Consider the following 18,069-nt stretch of genomic DNA (forward strand, 5'->3'; position numbering starts at 1 on the left):
CTGGAACCCTCTGGGAAAAAAAAGGAAATGACCCAAAAAATGCAGGCAAAAGATGCTTCGGGATTACAAAACTTCAGAGAAAAGGAAGGAATGCTGAGGCGTTTTTTGCTTGGAAAACAGACACGCAGTGTGAACATGCCCTAATTTTATGCTGCAGAATCCAAGTGGAAAATCCACAGCTAATGAGCCCGATGTGCTTTCTCACAGGGATAAAACTCTGAATTCCACGAGAAAGAAATGGCCGGAGTAAGCCTCCCGACCCCATGGGAGGCGTGGGCGGAGGCCATCATGGTGGGGGGGTTGGAGGGTTTACTGGGGGGGAGGGGTTAACAGGGAGGGGGAGCCAGGGGGTATTTAGGTGAGGGTCGGGGGTGTTCCCGCCCTCTGTTCCCGCTCTTCCAGTTCCAAAGCAGTCCCACCCTCCCTCCCTTCTTTTCATCAGCTGGGAGTGCGATTCTAATTTTGGGTCATGGCGGTTTTGGAGGAGGGGGGAGTCCTTGAAGTCGGTGGAAATTGGTTTTGGAGACTCGGTGTGTAGGGTCTCCTTCGTTAAAAGGTATGCTGGTTGTGATCTGGTGAAAGGTGGATGGGGAGTTTTCCGTCGGAAGAGGGCGGATCTCCAAGTAGTTCGTGGACAATATCTATTGGTGTGCTGGTGCTCCCGAGCCTGTGGGGTAACGGCTGGGAGCAAATGGACGGGGTTTGTTCACAGTATTTTGGACTACTTCACCATGATCTTGTGGCTTCAAGGACTTCTCCTTCCAGTGTTCAAGTCATTGTACATATGTTATTTATGATACAGTGTTTACTGTTTGTTTTGTTGGTATAAAAAAGGCTGCTGTGGCCATAAAAATTCCAAAGAAAAATACTTGTGTCCGTGTATTAGTTGGCGCCGGTCAGGGGGTGGGGGTTTTCATGGTCATGCAGGGGTAACGGGGGAAAGCTTGGTCTCCTCTGAGGTAAACCACTTGACAATACCAACGTCAAGTGTTTATCTATGTGGAGGAAATTCTTGAAGAATCCTGACAGGAGGTTTAGAGCAAAATGGCAGTGACCAGGATGCATGAGGAATCTCGGCAGTGTGGAGCTTTGTCAGCCATGCAGCCACAATGTGACCCCGTGCAATTAGCCCTAAATGGAGCCACAGGCAGCACAAAGGTGAGAGCATCGGGTGGGCGAGACTCTGTGCCGTGGGCGTGGGTATTGCAGAGTATAACCAGAGACCCTTCCAAGAGCCTCTCACTGCCGAGTACAGGACTGTCTGGTATCATGTCGGACCTGACCCTGTACATGGACCTGCACTCCCAGCCCTGCCACGCTTTGAAAGATCCGTAAATAGCTGAAGGTGAGCATAGGGTTCTGGAAAACCTCCTAGATCTTTAACCGATTGTTGAATTTTTTCCTTAATCTTGAAGAAGTGTACCCTTAAGATGGTATCTCTAGGTAGACCTTTATCGATATTCCGTGGTTTGGGAAGTCTGTGGATCCTATCTGTGATGAGATCTTGGTCTGTAAGTGTCGGTAGTAATTTTTTGAAAATTGTCTTGACGAAGTCTTCTAGTTTATCCGGTGAGATAGATTCTTGTATTCCTTTTATTTTCAAGTTATTTCGTCTGTTCCTGTCTTCTATATCTGCAACTTTAATTTTAAGTCTGTGAAATTCAAAGTTGAGGTCATGGGTGTCTTTTGATAAATCATCAGTGTGTTCTTCCACTACAGTTAGCCGTTTTTCGTGGTTGTCTAACCTGCTGCTAAATTTATCCAAGGTGGACTGTAAAATTTTATTTTGTTTTTCAAATGATTGAGACATACTGGATGTGATTTTCTGGGCGAGAGTATCCATGTAAGAGTGTATGGATATAACATCCAGATTTTGGGAAGGATTAGGATTGGTGTTATCCATCTTAAATTTTGACCTTTCCGGCGAAAAGTTTGGTGAATTATCTCCATACTCAGGACTTGAAGCTTCGGCTGGCGATGTGAATTTTTCAGAAGTTTTACCAGGATTTTTCCTTTTTGATGAGAGAGATGTATCCATGACCTCTTTATGAGGAGATCTGGCCTTAAATGGGTTAATGATATCCACTTGATCTTTAAAGTGAGGATTGTAAGAATCCTGAAATTTTTGTGCTTTTTGAGGAGTCGTATTAGACACTTTCGTTGATTTGGGCACTGGAGTAGCCTTGTGACTCATCTTGTGCCCTTTTTTTGAATCCTGCCTTGCAGGGATATATTAGAGAGAGTTGATATTATTGGTGATGTTGATACTGAATAAACGTTAAAAATATAGAAAATTCTTGTGTCTTCCTATGCCTTTTTATAAAAGGGACCGTGAGGAATGAGATACACCACAGAATCAGATGGCACTTTTAATATTGTATGATGCATACAGTAAAATCCTTTATTAACTGCGCGCCGATATAGACTGTGACTTTAAATGCAGCCGTGACAGGCGGCTAGTCTTCACACAGGGCTCAGTGACGTCAGTCCCCGCTCATAAAATATGCAACAGGGGAGCTGGCAGCTGATACACGGCACCGCTGAAGAAAGGCAGATCACCCCAGTGGAGCCGCACAGGAGTGGTGGGGAGCGGAGGTAACATAGAAATAGGCACAAATCACAAACTATTTTGTGTCCTTCCGCCTCACAGATCTGTTATGACAGGAAAATGGCGTACTTGAGATAGGACGTTGAGATGAAAGAGATCCCTCCGCAGCCGTTATAGCTCCCGCAGCCTCGCACAAAGCAGGGGAATATAGCTAAATTAGGACACCTTGGGACTTCCAAAGGGTCTAAAACAGACAAGAGGAGATTCTCAAAAAAAAAGTAAACGTCTTTTAATTATGCAACGAGAGAAATCCTGTCAGATCAGGCACAGGGTGCGGACTATTTTGTATCCTTCCGCCAATCAGCTGCTATATGATAGGATTTTTGTAAAAAAATATCTCCAAATGGCAATAATAATCTTTAAAATGTGGTAGACAAGCATGGAGATACTTTTTCTGAGGACAAGGACAGCCGGTGGGTAATGTAGAGAGAGGAGGGAAAGGATTTTTTCACTCACGGTTCAAAATGGTGTCACCTTGCAGTAAAATGGCGGGAAAAGGCCTCAGATTTCAAAAATGTATTTTTTCATGTCCAAAGCTCAGACAAGGGGTATCAGAATGTACCTCTGAGTAACGAGAAAACAATCCTTTCATGGGTTATCGAAGAGAGAGCTTTTCTTTTGCTTTATTTGTCGCTTTAGGAGATGCCTCCTCAGAGATCCTGAGCCGTGCGTGTTACACCATCGCCAGCTCAGGCCACACCCCACTGTTTGACTTTTTGAACGCAAAATTGGCTGGAATCAATGGTGGCACCATGTCGCGTTTGGAGACCTCTTGATGTACCTAAACAGTGGAACCCCCCCAACCCTAACTATAACCCTAACCACAACACTAACTCCAACACACTCCTAACCCTAATCCCAACCTTAACCACAAACCTAACCCTAATACACCCCTAATCCCAACCCTAACCGTAATCCCAACCATACCCACAACCCTAACTTTAGCTCAACCCTAATTTTAGCCCAACCCTAACTTTAGCCCAACCCTAATCCTAATGGAAAAATGGAAATAAATACATTTTTCTTAGTTTATTATATTTACCTAACTAAGAGGGTGATAAAGGGGGGTTGTTCTACTATTTTTTTATTTTGATCACTGTGATAGAGCCTATCACACTGATTAAAATGCACCAATAGGAAAAATGTCCTATTGTTGCCGATTGGCAGGTCTTGGCTGGCGCACTGCGCGTGCGCCCACCATTTTCTTCCCGGAAGAAGATGCCGCCAGCATGGGGACTTCGGGGGATGCAGGGACACCAAAAGGTACTGGGGGAGGATCGAGGGACCCGATTTCTCTCTCCTCTGATGTGCGATCACATCAGAGGAGAGAGAAATTAATTGAAAAAGCGGACTTTTTTTGTGGCCGCCGTTATTCCTTTAATAACAGCGATCGCAACACTGGGGTTGGTAAAAACTGACTCAAATCATGTTCTCTGGGGTCTCGGCTACCCCTGGTAGCCGAGACCCCAGACAAATTCCAACTCTGGGGGGCGATATACCCTTATTTCTGAGCGCCGTTAAAAAGCGGTGCTGAGGAATAAGGCTTATCGGCGGTTGTTAAGGGGTTAAGCAGAGCACTTGAAAGTGTCAGGATAACAGGACTCCCAGTGGAGGGCCCCCCCTAAGCAATCAGCAAGTTATGGTGGTGCAAGGTGTTTTCAGTAATTCTGTGGGCATCCTGCCTTTTATATCTGAAATGCATACTGTCAATTTGTGATTGTAAATTAGATTTGCTGTAATAAATTCCAAGTACTTTTTCATTTTTGTTCCAGGGCTTGACTCCATATGTCCTTGGTCATGAAGCCGCACCTGAAAATTTAAATCCTGCTGTTTTTGAGCTTAATGGCACTTTGACAGCCATAGAAAATAAATTCCTGCAGGACAAACAATTCTTTGCAGGAGATGAGATCTCCATTGCGGATTTGGTTGCTATTGTAGAAATTATGCAGGTGAGTAAATACTATTTGCTCTATTTTGTTTTCCCCCCTAAAATCTCTACTGGACAACCACTGCTCAATCATTTCTGGGCCCCATTTAAAATGAAACAGTGGATACCCTTCCATTCATGTTGGCATTGCTATTGCCAGCGGGTCATGTGATGGTCAGTGCTGTGATACAACAATCGCCATCATCTCTGAAACAGTGCAACTGTGGTAGGAGAGCAGTATTCATCTTTTTTTTTTCTTATGGGGCCCTGAAGTGATATTATTATAAGTTGTCCAATAGGAGACAACCACCTTTTAAAGGAGAGCGTAATTCCTGCTGCCCAAACACCCGCAGAATGAACTATTTTAGCTAGGCATAAAATTATCTGAAATGCTCTATTTCTAGAAAAGTTAGTTTAAAGAGCCGACCCAGAACAATAGACAGATATGAGATTAGGCCAGTGCTCCAGGTGATTGACAGGTCTCTTTAATGTCGAAAGACTTGTCAATTGCCTGGAGTGGTCCTGGGAAAAGACAGCCAGGTACGGCACAGGACTGGTCTCATCTCTGCCTATGCTCCCCAGCCAGTTCTTCAATCTATATAGAAAATTATACCTGGCTGCAATCTGTATCCATATTCTCATTCATGCTTGCGGTGGTTTGAGAAGCATGAATCGACCGACAGATTCCTTTTAATGCCTATCTGATCTGCAACTTGAGTAATTGTTTGTTTACAGAAGGGCTTAAAGAGATCCAATCGCCAAACTAGGGCTACCTTATTTACTTTTTTAATAAAAGGTGGGCTACCCTTTTAAATTAATAAAAGAATGGGCAGCCCCAGACTGGTGATTTTACGAATTATGAATAACTATGAATTGTCAGAAGTCTGCAGAACAGGCCCTTATGCCCGAGCGCTCAACTTTCTAGCAAAAGTTGGGCTTGAACATTAGAGTTGTGTGATCCCGGCATGCAGAGTGGGTCCGATGGCCCCTCTCTTACATTGGAAGTGTGAGATCATCTTGGTTTGCGCATCAGGAATTGGATGTTTCCTTTAATATCTAGTATATTATCACAACTCTTTTATTTACAGCCAATTTCATTTGGGATTGATGTTTTTGAGGACAAGCCCAAGTTGTCAGCCTGGAAGCAAAGAGTGGAGGAAGCAGTCGGAGCAGATCTGTTCAAAGAAGCACATGAATCAATAATGCATTTCAAGGAGCTTCAGTCACTCCCTCCTGAGCTCAAAAAGGGATTTAAAGCCAGATTAGATTGGCATATCAAAAGCTCCAAGCTACTGTATGAGCAGGAAAGTGATCTGAGTACATACATTTCATAAGTGAGCAGCATCATTTAATAAAAAAAATGTATGTTAAAAGCACTTTTTTATTGCATTTAAAGTGCTATGATTCCAGCTATATGCATCTATAGGTTGAGATTCGGTTATTTTCTGCTACACTAGATTATTTTGTTGAAGTTTTCCTATTTCATCATCCTTGTATATCTGTCTTAGTTTTCACCAAGTGCTACGTACTGGGGCTTTATCCAAGCTGTTGACCTGATGCCGCAGGGAAAGGGGCTAACTGACTACTCAGCGTTTACATATAGATCTTATGAAAATAAAGTCTATTATGAAAATGTACTTTTGCTCTTCTGACACTTTGGTTCCTTGCGCTGTGGGGCTCTTCTTGAGTCCACCTTCTGACCTTTTCCTATTGGACTGAATGCTAACTGGAGTGGAGAAAAGACTCGCCCTGAAACCCTCCTTCTGTGTGTTACCCACTATATTTCTATATTACTGCCTTACCTGTGTAAGGTTGCTAAAATCTAGCTATGGCCTCTTTCACACGTCAGTGGCTCCGGTACTTGTAGTGACAGTTTTCTCATGTACTGGAGACACTGACACACGTAGACCCTTTCAAATGAATGGGTCTATGCACATGTCAGCATGTTGTCACGGACCGTGTGTCAGTGTGCAAAATATGCTGACCTGTCCGTCTTAACATGGACACACGGCCCGCAACACGTTGTGCACACGGAGAACAGTTCACACTGTCCTCCGTGCTCACTGACGGCTGCCGGTTAAGAAACGCTAATGTAACGCTGTACCCCTGCGACTAGTGCTAAACGCGGCTGTCATTCTTCTCTCCTGCTCTGCCGGCATCAGCGAGCAGGAAAGAAAGAATGAATGAAAACCCGACGTGGGGTCCCTCTCAGTTTGTGAACCAACCAGATGAAACTTACAGCTGTCAGCTTCATCAAGGTTGGTTCTCAAGAATAGAGGGGTTCCCACGCTGTTTAATTATTTAAATAAATAATTCTAAAAACCGGTGTGAGGTCCCCCCTATTTTTGACAACCAACCTGACTAAAGCTGACAGCTGAGGGCTGATATTCTCAGGCTGGTAAGGGGCCATTGATCTTGACCCCCCACAGCCTAAAAACAGCAGCCCCCAGCTGTCCAGAAAAGGCTCATCTATTAGATGCGCCTATTCTGGAGCTTTGCCCGATTCTTCCCACTTGCCTTATAGCAGTGGCAAGTGGGGTAATAAGGGGTTAATGCCACCTTTCTATTGTAAGGTGACATTAAGCCCGGATTAGTAATGGAGAGGTGTCAATAAGACACCTCTCCATTACTAATCCTAGGGTCAGTCAAGGGTTAAATAAACACACACACACACACACACACACACAATAAGAGCAAAGTATTTAAATGAAAGAATACACTACACACAGTTTTAAAATCTTTATTACACTCCTAATTCCATTGCGACGCCATCAATCTCCTGTAAAAAAGGTGAAAATAATAAAGCAACAATATACATTACCTGTCCGGCGTTCGGTCACGTCCCATGGCGTAAATCCTTCTCGGGGGTTAACCAGTTTACAGGCAGAGCTAACACAGCTGCTCACGACTGTAAACTACTGTAGAATGAATGGAAGCAGCCAGCGCATGCTCAGTAACTAGCAGTGACGTCACCGCTAGTTACTGAGCATGCACTGGCTGCTTCCATTCATTCTTGAATTTCAAAATTGTTCCGCAGGAATTGGGTACTCATTTCAGTGATTAGTCTCTTACTCTGAGACTAGCAGTCAAACTGTAGGTGTAATTGCATTCCAGATCAATATCTACTGTTACCTCTCTGACAATAAAGGCCCCGTCTCACATAGCGAGATTGCTAGCGAGATTGCTGATGCGTCACCGATTTTGTGACGCAACAGCGATCTCGCCAGCGGTCTCGCTACATGTGACACATAGCGACGACCGACCCCCGTTGGATATCGCTGATGCTGGAATGTCCTGGGCCATTTTTTCACCGTCGGCGTCCCGCTGGCCAGCATGCATCGCTGTGTTTGACAACGATGAGCGACCTCGTTAGTGATGCAGAACTCAGGGACGCAGGCTGGAATCGGTCAGAATAGCTGCTGTGTGACAAAAGAAGAAAGACGCGCACTCTTGCTGTGGAGGAGATAGGTGCTGACTGTACGTGGAGGGTCCACAAACAGTAGTCAGTAGATAAACAGTCGCACTCAAGTGTGGATTAATCTTGCAAAAAATCTTGAAGATTTTGTGAAATTTTTGGATTTTTATTTTATTTCAAATGCATCAAATAGTGTAACACCGCAGACAAAAGAAGTATCCAAAATGTGAGTATAATATCGTAATCCAGGATATGAGTATACTATGGTTACGTTTCGACCTACTAAGAGGCCTTTCTCAAACCATACTGAAAAATAAAATAAAAAGCAATTACAACAATGAATATGGACGACAAACTCGCGGAAAGCTGGAAAAGAAAAAATAAACATGAGAAAAATGTGAAAAAAATTTTTAAAAAATATTTTTTTTAAAAAATACTAACAAAAAAAACACAACAGAAAAGTAGTGCAAAAAAAACCCTAAAGGCGAAACATATATCTATACAAATTTAAGCACAACAACATAAAGGTCCCTAGGGCAATTAGGAAAATGTCATATAGAGAGTAAAAAAATTAAATTAAGCAAGTGCTAGAGAGACTATTGGCCACAAGTAGAGTTGAGCGATACCGTCCGATACTTCAAAGTATCGAATCGGAATGGATCGGCCGATCTTTAAAAAAAGTATCGGTATCGCCGATTCCGATACCGGAAGTCCCATTCAAGTCTATGGGACTTCCGGTATCGGAATAAGAAAAACCCTGTTTTTGCCTTGTACAGCCTCTCTGGGGTCTGTACGGGCCTTTCGGGGGGCTGTGCCGACCTGCCAGGGGGTCTGTGCAGGCTCCGGTGGTCTGTGCCGGCCTGCCGGGGGGCTGTGCCGGCCTGCCGGTGATCTGTGCAGGCTCCGGTGGGCTGTGCCGGCCTGCCGGGGGGCTGTGCCGGCCTGCCGGTGGTCTGTGCAGGCTCCGGGGGGCTGTGCCGGCCTGCCGGGGGGGCTGTGCAGGCTCCGGTGGTCTGTGCCGGCCTGCCGGGGGGCTGTGCCGGCCTGCCGGTGGTCTGTGCAGGCTCCGGGGGGCTGTGCCGGCCTGCCGGGGGGCTGTGCAGGCTTCGGGGGTCTGTGCAGGCATCGTCCGATGGGACTACAAGTCCCATCGGGCGATGCCTGCTACCATGACAGTGATTGACACATTAGCCAATGATGGGACAGTAGTAGTCCCATCATCCGGCTAATGTGTTGAATGTAAAAAAAAAAAAAAAAAAATTACATGCTACATACATACTACATATATACATACTACATACATACTACATACATACTACATGCATGCTACATACATACTACATACATACTACATGCTACATACATACTACATGCATGCTACATGCTACATACATACCACATACATACTACATACATACTACATATATACTACATGCATGCTACATACATACTACATGCTACATACATACCACATACATGCTACATGCTACATACATACTACATATATACTACATGCATGCTACATACATACTACATGCTACATACATACCACATACATACTACATACATACTACATATATACTACATGCATGCTACATACATACTACATATATACTACATGCATGCTACATACATACTACATACATACTACATACATACTACATACATACTACATACATACTACATACATACTACATGCTACATACATACTACATGCATGCTACATACATACTGCATGCTACATGCATGCTACATACATACTACATGCTACATACATACCACATATATACTACATACATACAATACATTCATACAATACATACATAGACATACAGTACATATAACATAGAGTAACATACTTACCAATACTTGTCACATTGTTCCCCGAAGCCATTGTCTTTTCCGGAATAAATATTAACATAACAAACCACAAAAATACTCACCCACGATCCGAAGCAGTCCTCGAGTGTGTCCCACGACGACCTTGGGTAGAGAACTGCAGCATCAGATGATGCTGCCGTTCTCTACGGGCTGCAGGAATCCAATGACGGAAGGTAGGTATCCTTCCGCACTGTATTCCTCCGCCACTTAAAAAAAAAAAAGTCCCTAGTCTCACTTTATGCCATTGCTGCGTGGGAAATTCCCACACAGCAATGGCATAAAGTGAGACTAGGGACTTTTTTTTTTTTTTAAGTGGCGGAGGAATACAGTGCGGAAGGATACCTACCTTCCGTCATTGGATTCCTGCAGCCCGTAGAGAACGGCAGCATCAGCTGATGCTGCAGTTCTCTACCCAAGATCGTCGTGGGACACACTCGTGGACTGCTTCGGATCGTGGGTGAGTATTTTTGTGGTTTGTTATGTTAATATTTATTCCGGAAAAGACAATGGCTTCGGGGAACAATGTGACAAGTATTGGTAAGTATGTTACTCTATGTTATATGTACTGTATGTCTATGTATGTATTGTATGAATGTATTGTATGTATGTAGTATATATGTGGTATGTATGTAGCATGTAGTATGTATGTAGTATGTATGTAGCATGCATGTAGCATGCAGTATGTATGTAGCATGCATGTAGTATATATGTAGTATGTATGTAGCATGCATGTAGTATATATGTAGTATGTATGTAGCATGTAGCATGTATGTAGTATGTATGTGGTATGTATGTAGCATGTAGTATGTATGTAGCATGCATGTAGTATATATGTAGTATGTATGTAGTATGTATGTGGTATGTATGTAGCATGTAGTATGTATGTAGCATGCATGTAGCATGTATGTAGCATGCATGTAGTATGTATGTATGTAGTATGTATGTAGTATGTATGTAGCATGCATGTAGTATGTATGTAGCATGCAGTATGTATGTAGCATGTATGTAGCATGTATGTAGCATGTATGTAGCATGTATGTAGTATGTATGTATGTAGCATGCATGTAGTATGTATGTAGTATGTATGTAGCATGTATGTAGCATGTAGCATGCATGTAGTATATATGTAGTATGTATGTAGCATGTAGTATGTAGTATGTATGTAGCATGCATGTAGTATGTATGTAGCATGCATGTAGTATGTATGTAGCATGCATGTAGTATGTATGTAGTATTTTTTTTTTTTTTTAACATTTAACACATTAGCCGGATGATGGGACTACTACTGTCCCATCATTGGCTAATGTGTCAATCACTGTCATGGTAGCAGGCATCGCCAGATGGGACTTGTAGTCCCATCGGACGATGCTTGCACAGACCCCCGGACATCAGCACAGCCCCCCGGCAGGCCGGCACAGACCCCCACAGGGTGCACAGACCACCGGCAGGCCGGCACAGCCCCCCGGCAGGCCGGTACAGACCCCCACAGGGTGCACAGACCACCGGCAGGCCGGCACAGCCCCCCGGCAGGCCGGTACAGACCCCGGGCAGTCCACACAGCCCCCCGGCAGGCCGGCAGAGACCCCCGGAAGGCCCGAAATGACGGCGCATCATGATGCGCACACACCGCGCATCATGATGACGTCAGGCTGTCAATCAACTTTGAACTTCCGATTCCGATGCCGAATTCCGATATTGAAAAAATATCGGAAGTCGGTATCGGAATTCCGATACAGCAAGTATCGGCCGATACCCGATACTTGCGGTATCGGAATGCTCAACACTAGCCACAAGTCAATTTTAACATTCTAGGCATCAGGAGTAACAATGGGGATAAGCAGCAGACCTAGATGAGACATATTATAGTATTGTCTCTGTACATGATGAAATAACAGGGGTGGTGGAAACACAAGGCAGGCAAATAAGGCAGATATACTGAGTACTAACCTCAAGTAGTGTCAAGGAAAAGATTAATTAGAGCATTTTCAGAAGTCCCAAACAGGGGCTGTAGGAGAAAACATGAGAAATGAATGTGGAGAAGAAAAAAATGGATCAGAAGGAGATGTTATGCACCAGGTGGTGCTGCAGAGCTGACCTGATGGCATGGGAGCAGCCTGGACCTGCGGTGTTATAAGTGTGTGCTCAAGAAAGCACGGTATATATATGTGTATTAAGAAGGTGCAGGATGATGACGTCATAAAGCCAACGTGGCTAGAGCGTCCTGGCGTCTGTATGGGGTTTGCGGCATAGGGAGGGAGGGAGAGCAGAGGGAGGTCAGGCTGAGGGCAGTGTGTGTTTGGAAGAAGTCATGTGGTCGCTCAGAGCAGTACCTGCACTGTTGAAGGAGAGACTCAGTAGTAGAGGGAGGGGTGAGAAGGGGAGAGAACAGTTTATGATAAATGAGAGAGAGGAAGGAATGAAGTTGGAAATGTGTAAATAAATAAAAAAGAAGTAGAGGGGAAGAAAAAGAAAGATAAGAAAAGCGGGTTAATAAATAAGAAGAAGGGATATAAGTAAAAAAGAGGGGGGGGGAAGGAAAAAGGGGAAAAAATAAAACATGGAAAAAAATAAATGAAATGGGAAAAATAAATTGAAAAAATAAAAAGTAGAAAAATTTAAAAAAATAAAAAATAAATAGTAAGATGAAAATAAAGAACAAAAAATAAAAAATTGAAAAAATAAATTAATGATAGAATTTGAGAGAAAATGTGAAAAAAAGGGGGAAAAAGGGAATAAAATAATAATAATAATAATAATAATAATAATAATAATAATAATAATAAAAAAGGGGAAAGAAGAAAAAGAACGAAAAACGGATGAAAAATAAAAAATGAAAATAGAAAAAAGAAATTTATATACGGGAATACTCACCCATGCGGGGGAGGGGAAAAAAAAAAAATTAGTGGATCTGTAAGATAAAGAAATAAAAAGAATTGAGATACAATGAGATGGAAAGCCGCCATTCCACCACCCTAAGGGATAAAAAGACAACATAATATTAGGTTAATAATATATGTGAATACATGCTTAAACCAAAGATGCATAAAATAGGTAGAAATCCAAGGAACTAATGCGGGCTAAGGTCCAACTCACGGTTAAGGCCTTTAGGGGCCAAAGTCTGTAACCTATATATCCAGAAGGATTCCTTTGATTTTAGGAGCTTGATGTGGTCACCTCCCCTGCGCGGTCTTTCAACTTTTTCTATAACCTGGAACCTGAGTTGAGATACTGAGTGGTTGGCGTTGATGAAGTGATATGGGATTGGAAGCCAAGTCTTCTTGCACCGGATAGTTGATTTATGGCTCGAAATTCTGTCGTGTACGTGCTGAGTAGTTTCACCAACGTATAAAAGGCCACAGGGGCACTTAATTAGGAAAACCACATAGTTCGTGTCACATGTAAAAAAGCCCCTGATGCCATAGCGTTTGCCAGTATGTGGATGTGTTATGTCGCTCCCCTTGATCACATTGGAGCAACAAGCGCACCCAAGACAGGGAAATGTGCCCTTTCGTTCAGTTCCAAGAAAGGTCTGTCTAGGAGTTCTAGTTAGACTACCAATATCGGCTCTGACCAGCTCATCTTGGATATTTCTAGGACGGCGTTTGCACATAAGTGCTGGTGTTTTAAATGCCTCAATGTGGGGATAGGATCTAGGTAGAATTGACCAATGTTTGTGGATAATGTGATAAATTTTGGGCATAACAGGATGGTGGGTGTGTACGAAGGTGACACGTTCGCCTTTGGGTTGAGATGGTTGCAGAGGGCAAGGTTCCAGGGCACGGCGTGTTTCACTTTCAAGAAGTTTGGTGGGATAATGCCTTACTTTGAATTTGTCTGACATTTCATTGAGGCAAATGGGAGCCAGAGTAGGGTCTGTGACAATTCTAGTAACGCGTGTGAACTGAGAACGGGGGAGACTATCCTTGGTAGAGGCAGGGTGACAGCTTGTGTAATGAAGAAGGTTGTTGGAGTCGGTGGGTTTAACATATAGATCAGTAGAGAGTGTACCAATGCAGGACTTGATTACTAGTGTATCCAGGAAAGAGATCTGTGAAGAATTGCAATTAAGGGTGAACTGTAATTCAGGTCTGATAGAATTAAGATGTTCCGTGAAGGAAAGTAAGTCATCGAGGGTACCCAGCCATAGACAAAAAATATCGTGGATATATCGTAGCCAACATTGGCTGTATGTTTTGAAAAGGGTATTATTGTAGACATAGGAACATTCAAAATCATTCATGTAGGCATTAGCGTAAGCAGGTGCTACGTTAGCGCCCATTGCGGTCCCGCGGCACTGTAGATAAAATTGGTCCCCAAAGAGAAAGAAATTTTCTTTCAAGATGATGGACAGGAGATCAATACAAAGCTGAATGGAGTTGTGGGAAAGGTCAGAGGACTCAAGGAGGGTTTTGGTAGCACTAATCCCTAGGTCGTGATCTATAGAAGTATATAAGCTTTTGACATCCAGGGTGACTAGGAGACATTCCGGAGGGATATTGTCAATTTGTCGAATAAAGGAGAGAAAGTGACCTGTATCTAGGACAAAGGACTTGGTAGTTTTGGTAAGAGGGGTCAAGATTTTTTCTAAAAAGGTGGAGATTGGGGAGAAGATTGAATCAGTAGAGGCAACGATAGGGCGGCCAGGAGGTTTAAGTAGAGACTTGTGAATTTTGGGTAATGTGTAGAATACAGGGATGACTGGGTTAGAATTTTTGAGAAATATGACGGTTTTGGAATCAATGGTTTTTAGGGTCAGATACCTGTCAAGGACGTCGTCAATTAGGAGCTTAATGCGTGGTGTAGGATCACGGGAAATTTTCTGGTATGTGGAGGAATCAGAAAGTTGACGTGAAATTTCATCCATATAGTCGGAGAAATTTTGGATGACAATGGCTCCTCCCTTGTCAGCCGGTTTGATGATTATTGATTTATTATTCTTTAGGGAATCAATGGCTTGTCTCTCTATAGGGGTAATGTTACTATGTGTAGGTAATAAACCTTTTTCGTGTTCAGCTAAAATGTATTCTATGTCTTTCTGGACTACATCAATAAAAGCCTCAACAGCATGAAAGGTGTGTGGTGGAGAGAAGTTACTGGGGTTGCGTAGACCGAGGGAAGAGATGGATAAATCGGGAATGGGGTTCCCCCCAATTGGAGGGGACCTGTACCCTGGGGTGACTGGTTCCAGTCCAAAATGCGTTTTAAGGCGAATCTTCCGAAAAAAGTTCTGTAGATCTTGTGATAGCTGGAATTTATCCCAAGGAGGGGTGGGACAGAATGATAAGCCTTTTTGAAGAACAGACAGCTCTAACGGGCTAAGGGTGTAGGATGAGATGTTGAAGACATTAATTAATTTATTTTTTCAATTTTTTATTTTTTGTTCTTTATTTTCATCTTACTATTTATTTTTTATTTTTTTAAATTTTTCTACTTTTTATTTTTTCAATTTATTTTTCCCATTTCATTTATTTTTTTCCAGGTTTTATTTTTTCCCCTTTTTCCTTCCCCCCCCCTCTTTTTTACCTATATCCCTTCTTCTTATTTATTAACCCGCTTTTCTTATCTTTCTTTTTCTTCCCCTCTACTTCTTTTTTATTTATTTACACATTTCCAACTTCATTCCTTCCTCTCTCTCATTTAGCATAAACTGTTCTCTCCCCTTCTCACCCCTCCCTCTACTACTGAGTCTCTCCTTCAACAGTGCAGGTACTGCTCTGAGCTACCGCATGCCTTCTTCCAAACACATACTGCCCTCAGCCTGACCTCCCCCTGCTCTCTCTCCCTCCCTATGCCGCAAACCCCATACAGACGCCAGGACGCTCTAGCCACGTTGGCTTTATGACGTCATCATCCTGCACCTTCTTAATACACATATATATACCGTGCTTTCTTGAGCACACACTTATAACACCGCAGGTCCAGGCTGCTCCCATGCCATCAGGTCAGCTCTGCAGCACCACCTGGTGCATAACATCTCCTTCTGATCCATTTTTTTCTTCTCCACATTCATTTCTCATGTTTTCTTCTACAGCCCCTGTTTGGGACTTCTGAAAATGCTCTAATTAATCTTTTCCTTGACACTACTTGAGGTTAGTACTCAGTATATCTGCCTTATTTGCCTGCCTTGTGTTTCCACCACCCCTGTTATTTCATCATGTACAGAGACAATACTATAATATGTCTCATCTAGGTCTGCTGCTTATCCCCATTGTTACTCCTGATGCCTAGAATGTTAAAATTGACTTGTGGCCAATAGTCTCTCTAGCACTTGCTTAATTTAATTTTTTTACTCTCTATATGACATTTTCCTAATTGCCCTAGGGACCTTTATGTTGTTGTGCTTAAATTTGTATAGATATATGTTTCGCCTTTAGGGTTTTTTTTTGCACTACTTTTCTGTTGTGTTTTTTTTGTTAATATTTTTTTTTTTAAATATTTTTTAAAAAAAATTTTCACATTTTTCTCATGTTTATTTTTTCTTTTCCAGCTTTCCGCGAGTTTGTCGTCCATATTCATTGTTGTAATTGCTTTTTATTTTATTTTTCAGTATGGTTTGAGAAAGGCCTCTTAGTAGGTCGAAACGTAACCATAGTATACTCATATCCTGGATTATGATATTATACTCACATTTTGGATACTTCTTTTGTCTGCGGTGTTACACTATTTGATGCATTTGAAATAAAATAAAAATCCAAAAATTTCACAAAATCTTCAAGATTTTTTTGCAAGATTAATCCACACTTGAGTGCGACTGTTTATCTACTGACTAGCTGCTGTGTGACAACGCACCAGCTATCCTTACCAGGTCTTATCGTTGTCAGGTTCGCTGGTGCGTTGTTGAAGAGATCTCCCTGTTTGGCAGCTTACTAGCGACCATGTAGCGACGCACCAGCGATCCCTACCAAGTCGTATTGTTGTCGGGATCGCTCGTGCGTCACTATGTGAAACGGGACTCTAACTCTTACATCTCTGACTAGGTGGCACAACTTCCACCTGCAGTTGAGCATAACCCATCTGTAGGAGGACTCTGTCCTTGGGCTTGATCTTTACTTTGGTTCTTTTTCTAGTTCTGTAACTGACTTGCGTAGTTCAATCTGTAGATCATTTGAAGGATATCTGCTGAGAAATCAGGGAGAATCTGGCAAAAGCTCAAGTTAGCCAATGTTCTGCCAATAAAAGATGAGTGGATGTCACCCAGTGGGAGACAGTGCAGTTAGCCGCTATAGACATCAAAATTAAAATACTTTCTTTAAATTTGGATCTCATGTATTGGAGTTGTTGTAAAATCATTTAGACCGCTCTGCAGCTTTAATCTGTGACCCCCATCTACTTATATAATACCTAATGAATTTCACAAATCGCTGCTTAAAGGGATTGTCCCAGAATTTTTTTTCTTTTTCTCTTAATACAAAATTGCAGGCACACACAATAACATACAAGCCAATACTTATCCTCTCTAGGTCCAGCATGACTGCTCCGCTATGTTTTTGCCAACGATGAGGTCATGAGCTGCTAAACTCAGTGTCTGACTGCAGCGGTCACATCCTCTGGAGTTGTGACATCATCACTGCAGCCTGTCAATAATAACAATAAACATAGAGGTGTTGATGGACCTGGGGACGGGGGGGTATTATTATGTTTATTTCCTGTTTAAACCCTCGTTATAATAAAAGAAAATCCAGGACAATCCCCTTTAAAGTGTAACAAGACTGTGTGACACCATTTTGACATTTAATCATTGTATAATGCAGACCAGAAGTATTATATCATCACCACAGCAGAACAAACACAAGTATCATTGTGACACTCTTGGGCCACGTTCAGTATTTGGTCAGTACATTACCTCAGTATTTGTAAGCCAAAACCAAGAGTGGGTGATAAATACAGAAGTGGTGACGGGTTTCTATTATACTTTTCCTCAGACTGTTCCACTCCTGATTTCACAAATACTGAATGTGTGAACGCTGCTTTATAGCAGGAACCAGAGCAGCAGCATTGAGACCTCCTTACGATAGATCCCACCCAGTATGAAGTCACCGCAGTAGAACCCACACCAGCACCATGGAGACATCATCCCAGTTGAGCCAAGACTAAAACTATTGTGACATCGACATTATAGTAAAATCCAGGGCAACATCTTTGTCATCACAATTTGAATTTAGATGTAAAAATGCGGACAGAACCTTTGTGATAGCATCTAAACCTCTTCCCGTCGAAGCCCATTTTTCACCTTTGACA

At 42.6% G+C, this 18,069-nt stretch overlaps 1 protein-coding gene and 1 long non-coding RNA gene across 2 annotated transcripts; both read left to right on the plus strand.

The window, feature by feature from the left end:
• The first annotated feature begins 1,044 nt into the window (after positions 1 to 1,044).
• On the plus strand, positions 1,045 to 6,266 carry LOC141069546 (glutathione S-transferase theta-1-like). Its single transcript, XM_073559200.1, has 3 exons — positions 1,045 to 1,158; positions 4,381 to 4,557; positions 5,624 to 6,266. Exons 1-3 carry the CDS (start codon positions 1,045 to 1,047, stop codon positions 5,867 to 5,869), a joined length of 537 nt encoding a protein of 178 aa, XP_073415301.1. The 3' UTR covers positions 5,870 to 6,266.
• Positions 6,267 to 15,616: 9,350 nt separating this feature from the next.
• On the plus strand, positions 15,617 to 16,622 carry LOC141069554 (uncharacterized). Its single transcript, XR_012226590.1, has 3 exons — positions 15,617 to 15,772; positions 15,863 to 15,920; positions 16,379 to 16,622. It is a non-coding gene; the product is annotated as an uncharacterized lncRNA (long non-coding RNA).
• Positions 16,623 to 18,069: the final 1,447 nt, after the last annotated feature.

This window comes from Dendrobates tinctorius, unplaced genomic scaffold (assembly GCF_039654945.1).
Source record: "Dendrobates tinctorius isolate UK_male_01 unplaced genomic scaffold, ASM3965494v1 ptg000265l, whole genome shotgun sequence".
Classification (NCBI taxonomy): Eukaryota; Metazoa; Chordata; class Amphibia; order Anura; family Dendrobatidae; genus Dendrobates; species Dendrobates tinctorius.

Bases quoted from the DNA above. Each gene is read 5' to 3' on its own strand.
- LOC141069546 (XM_073559200.1), top strand. From the start codon at position 1,045: ATGGCAGTGACCAGGATGCATGAGGAATCTCGGCAGTGTGGAGCTTTG. The intron at 1,159-4,380 runs GTGAGAGCATCG...TTTTTGTTCCAG, and splicing joins GAGCCACAGGCAGCACAAAG to GGCTTGACTCCATATGTCCT. The intron at 4,558-5,623 runs GTGAGTAAATAC...TTTTATTTACAG, and splicing joins CTATTGTAGAAATTATGCAG to CCAATTTCATTTGGGATTGA.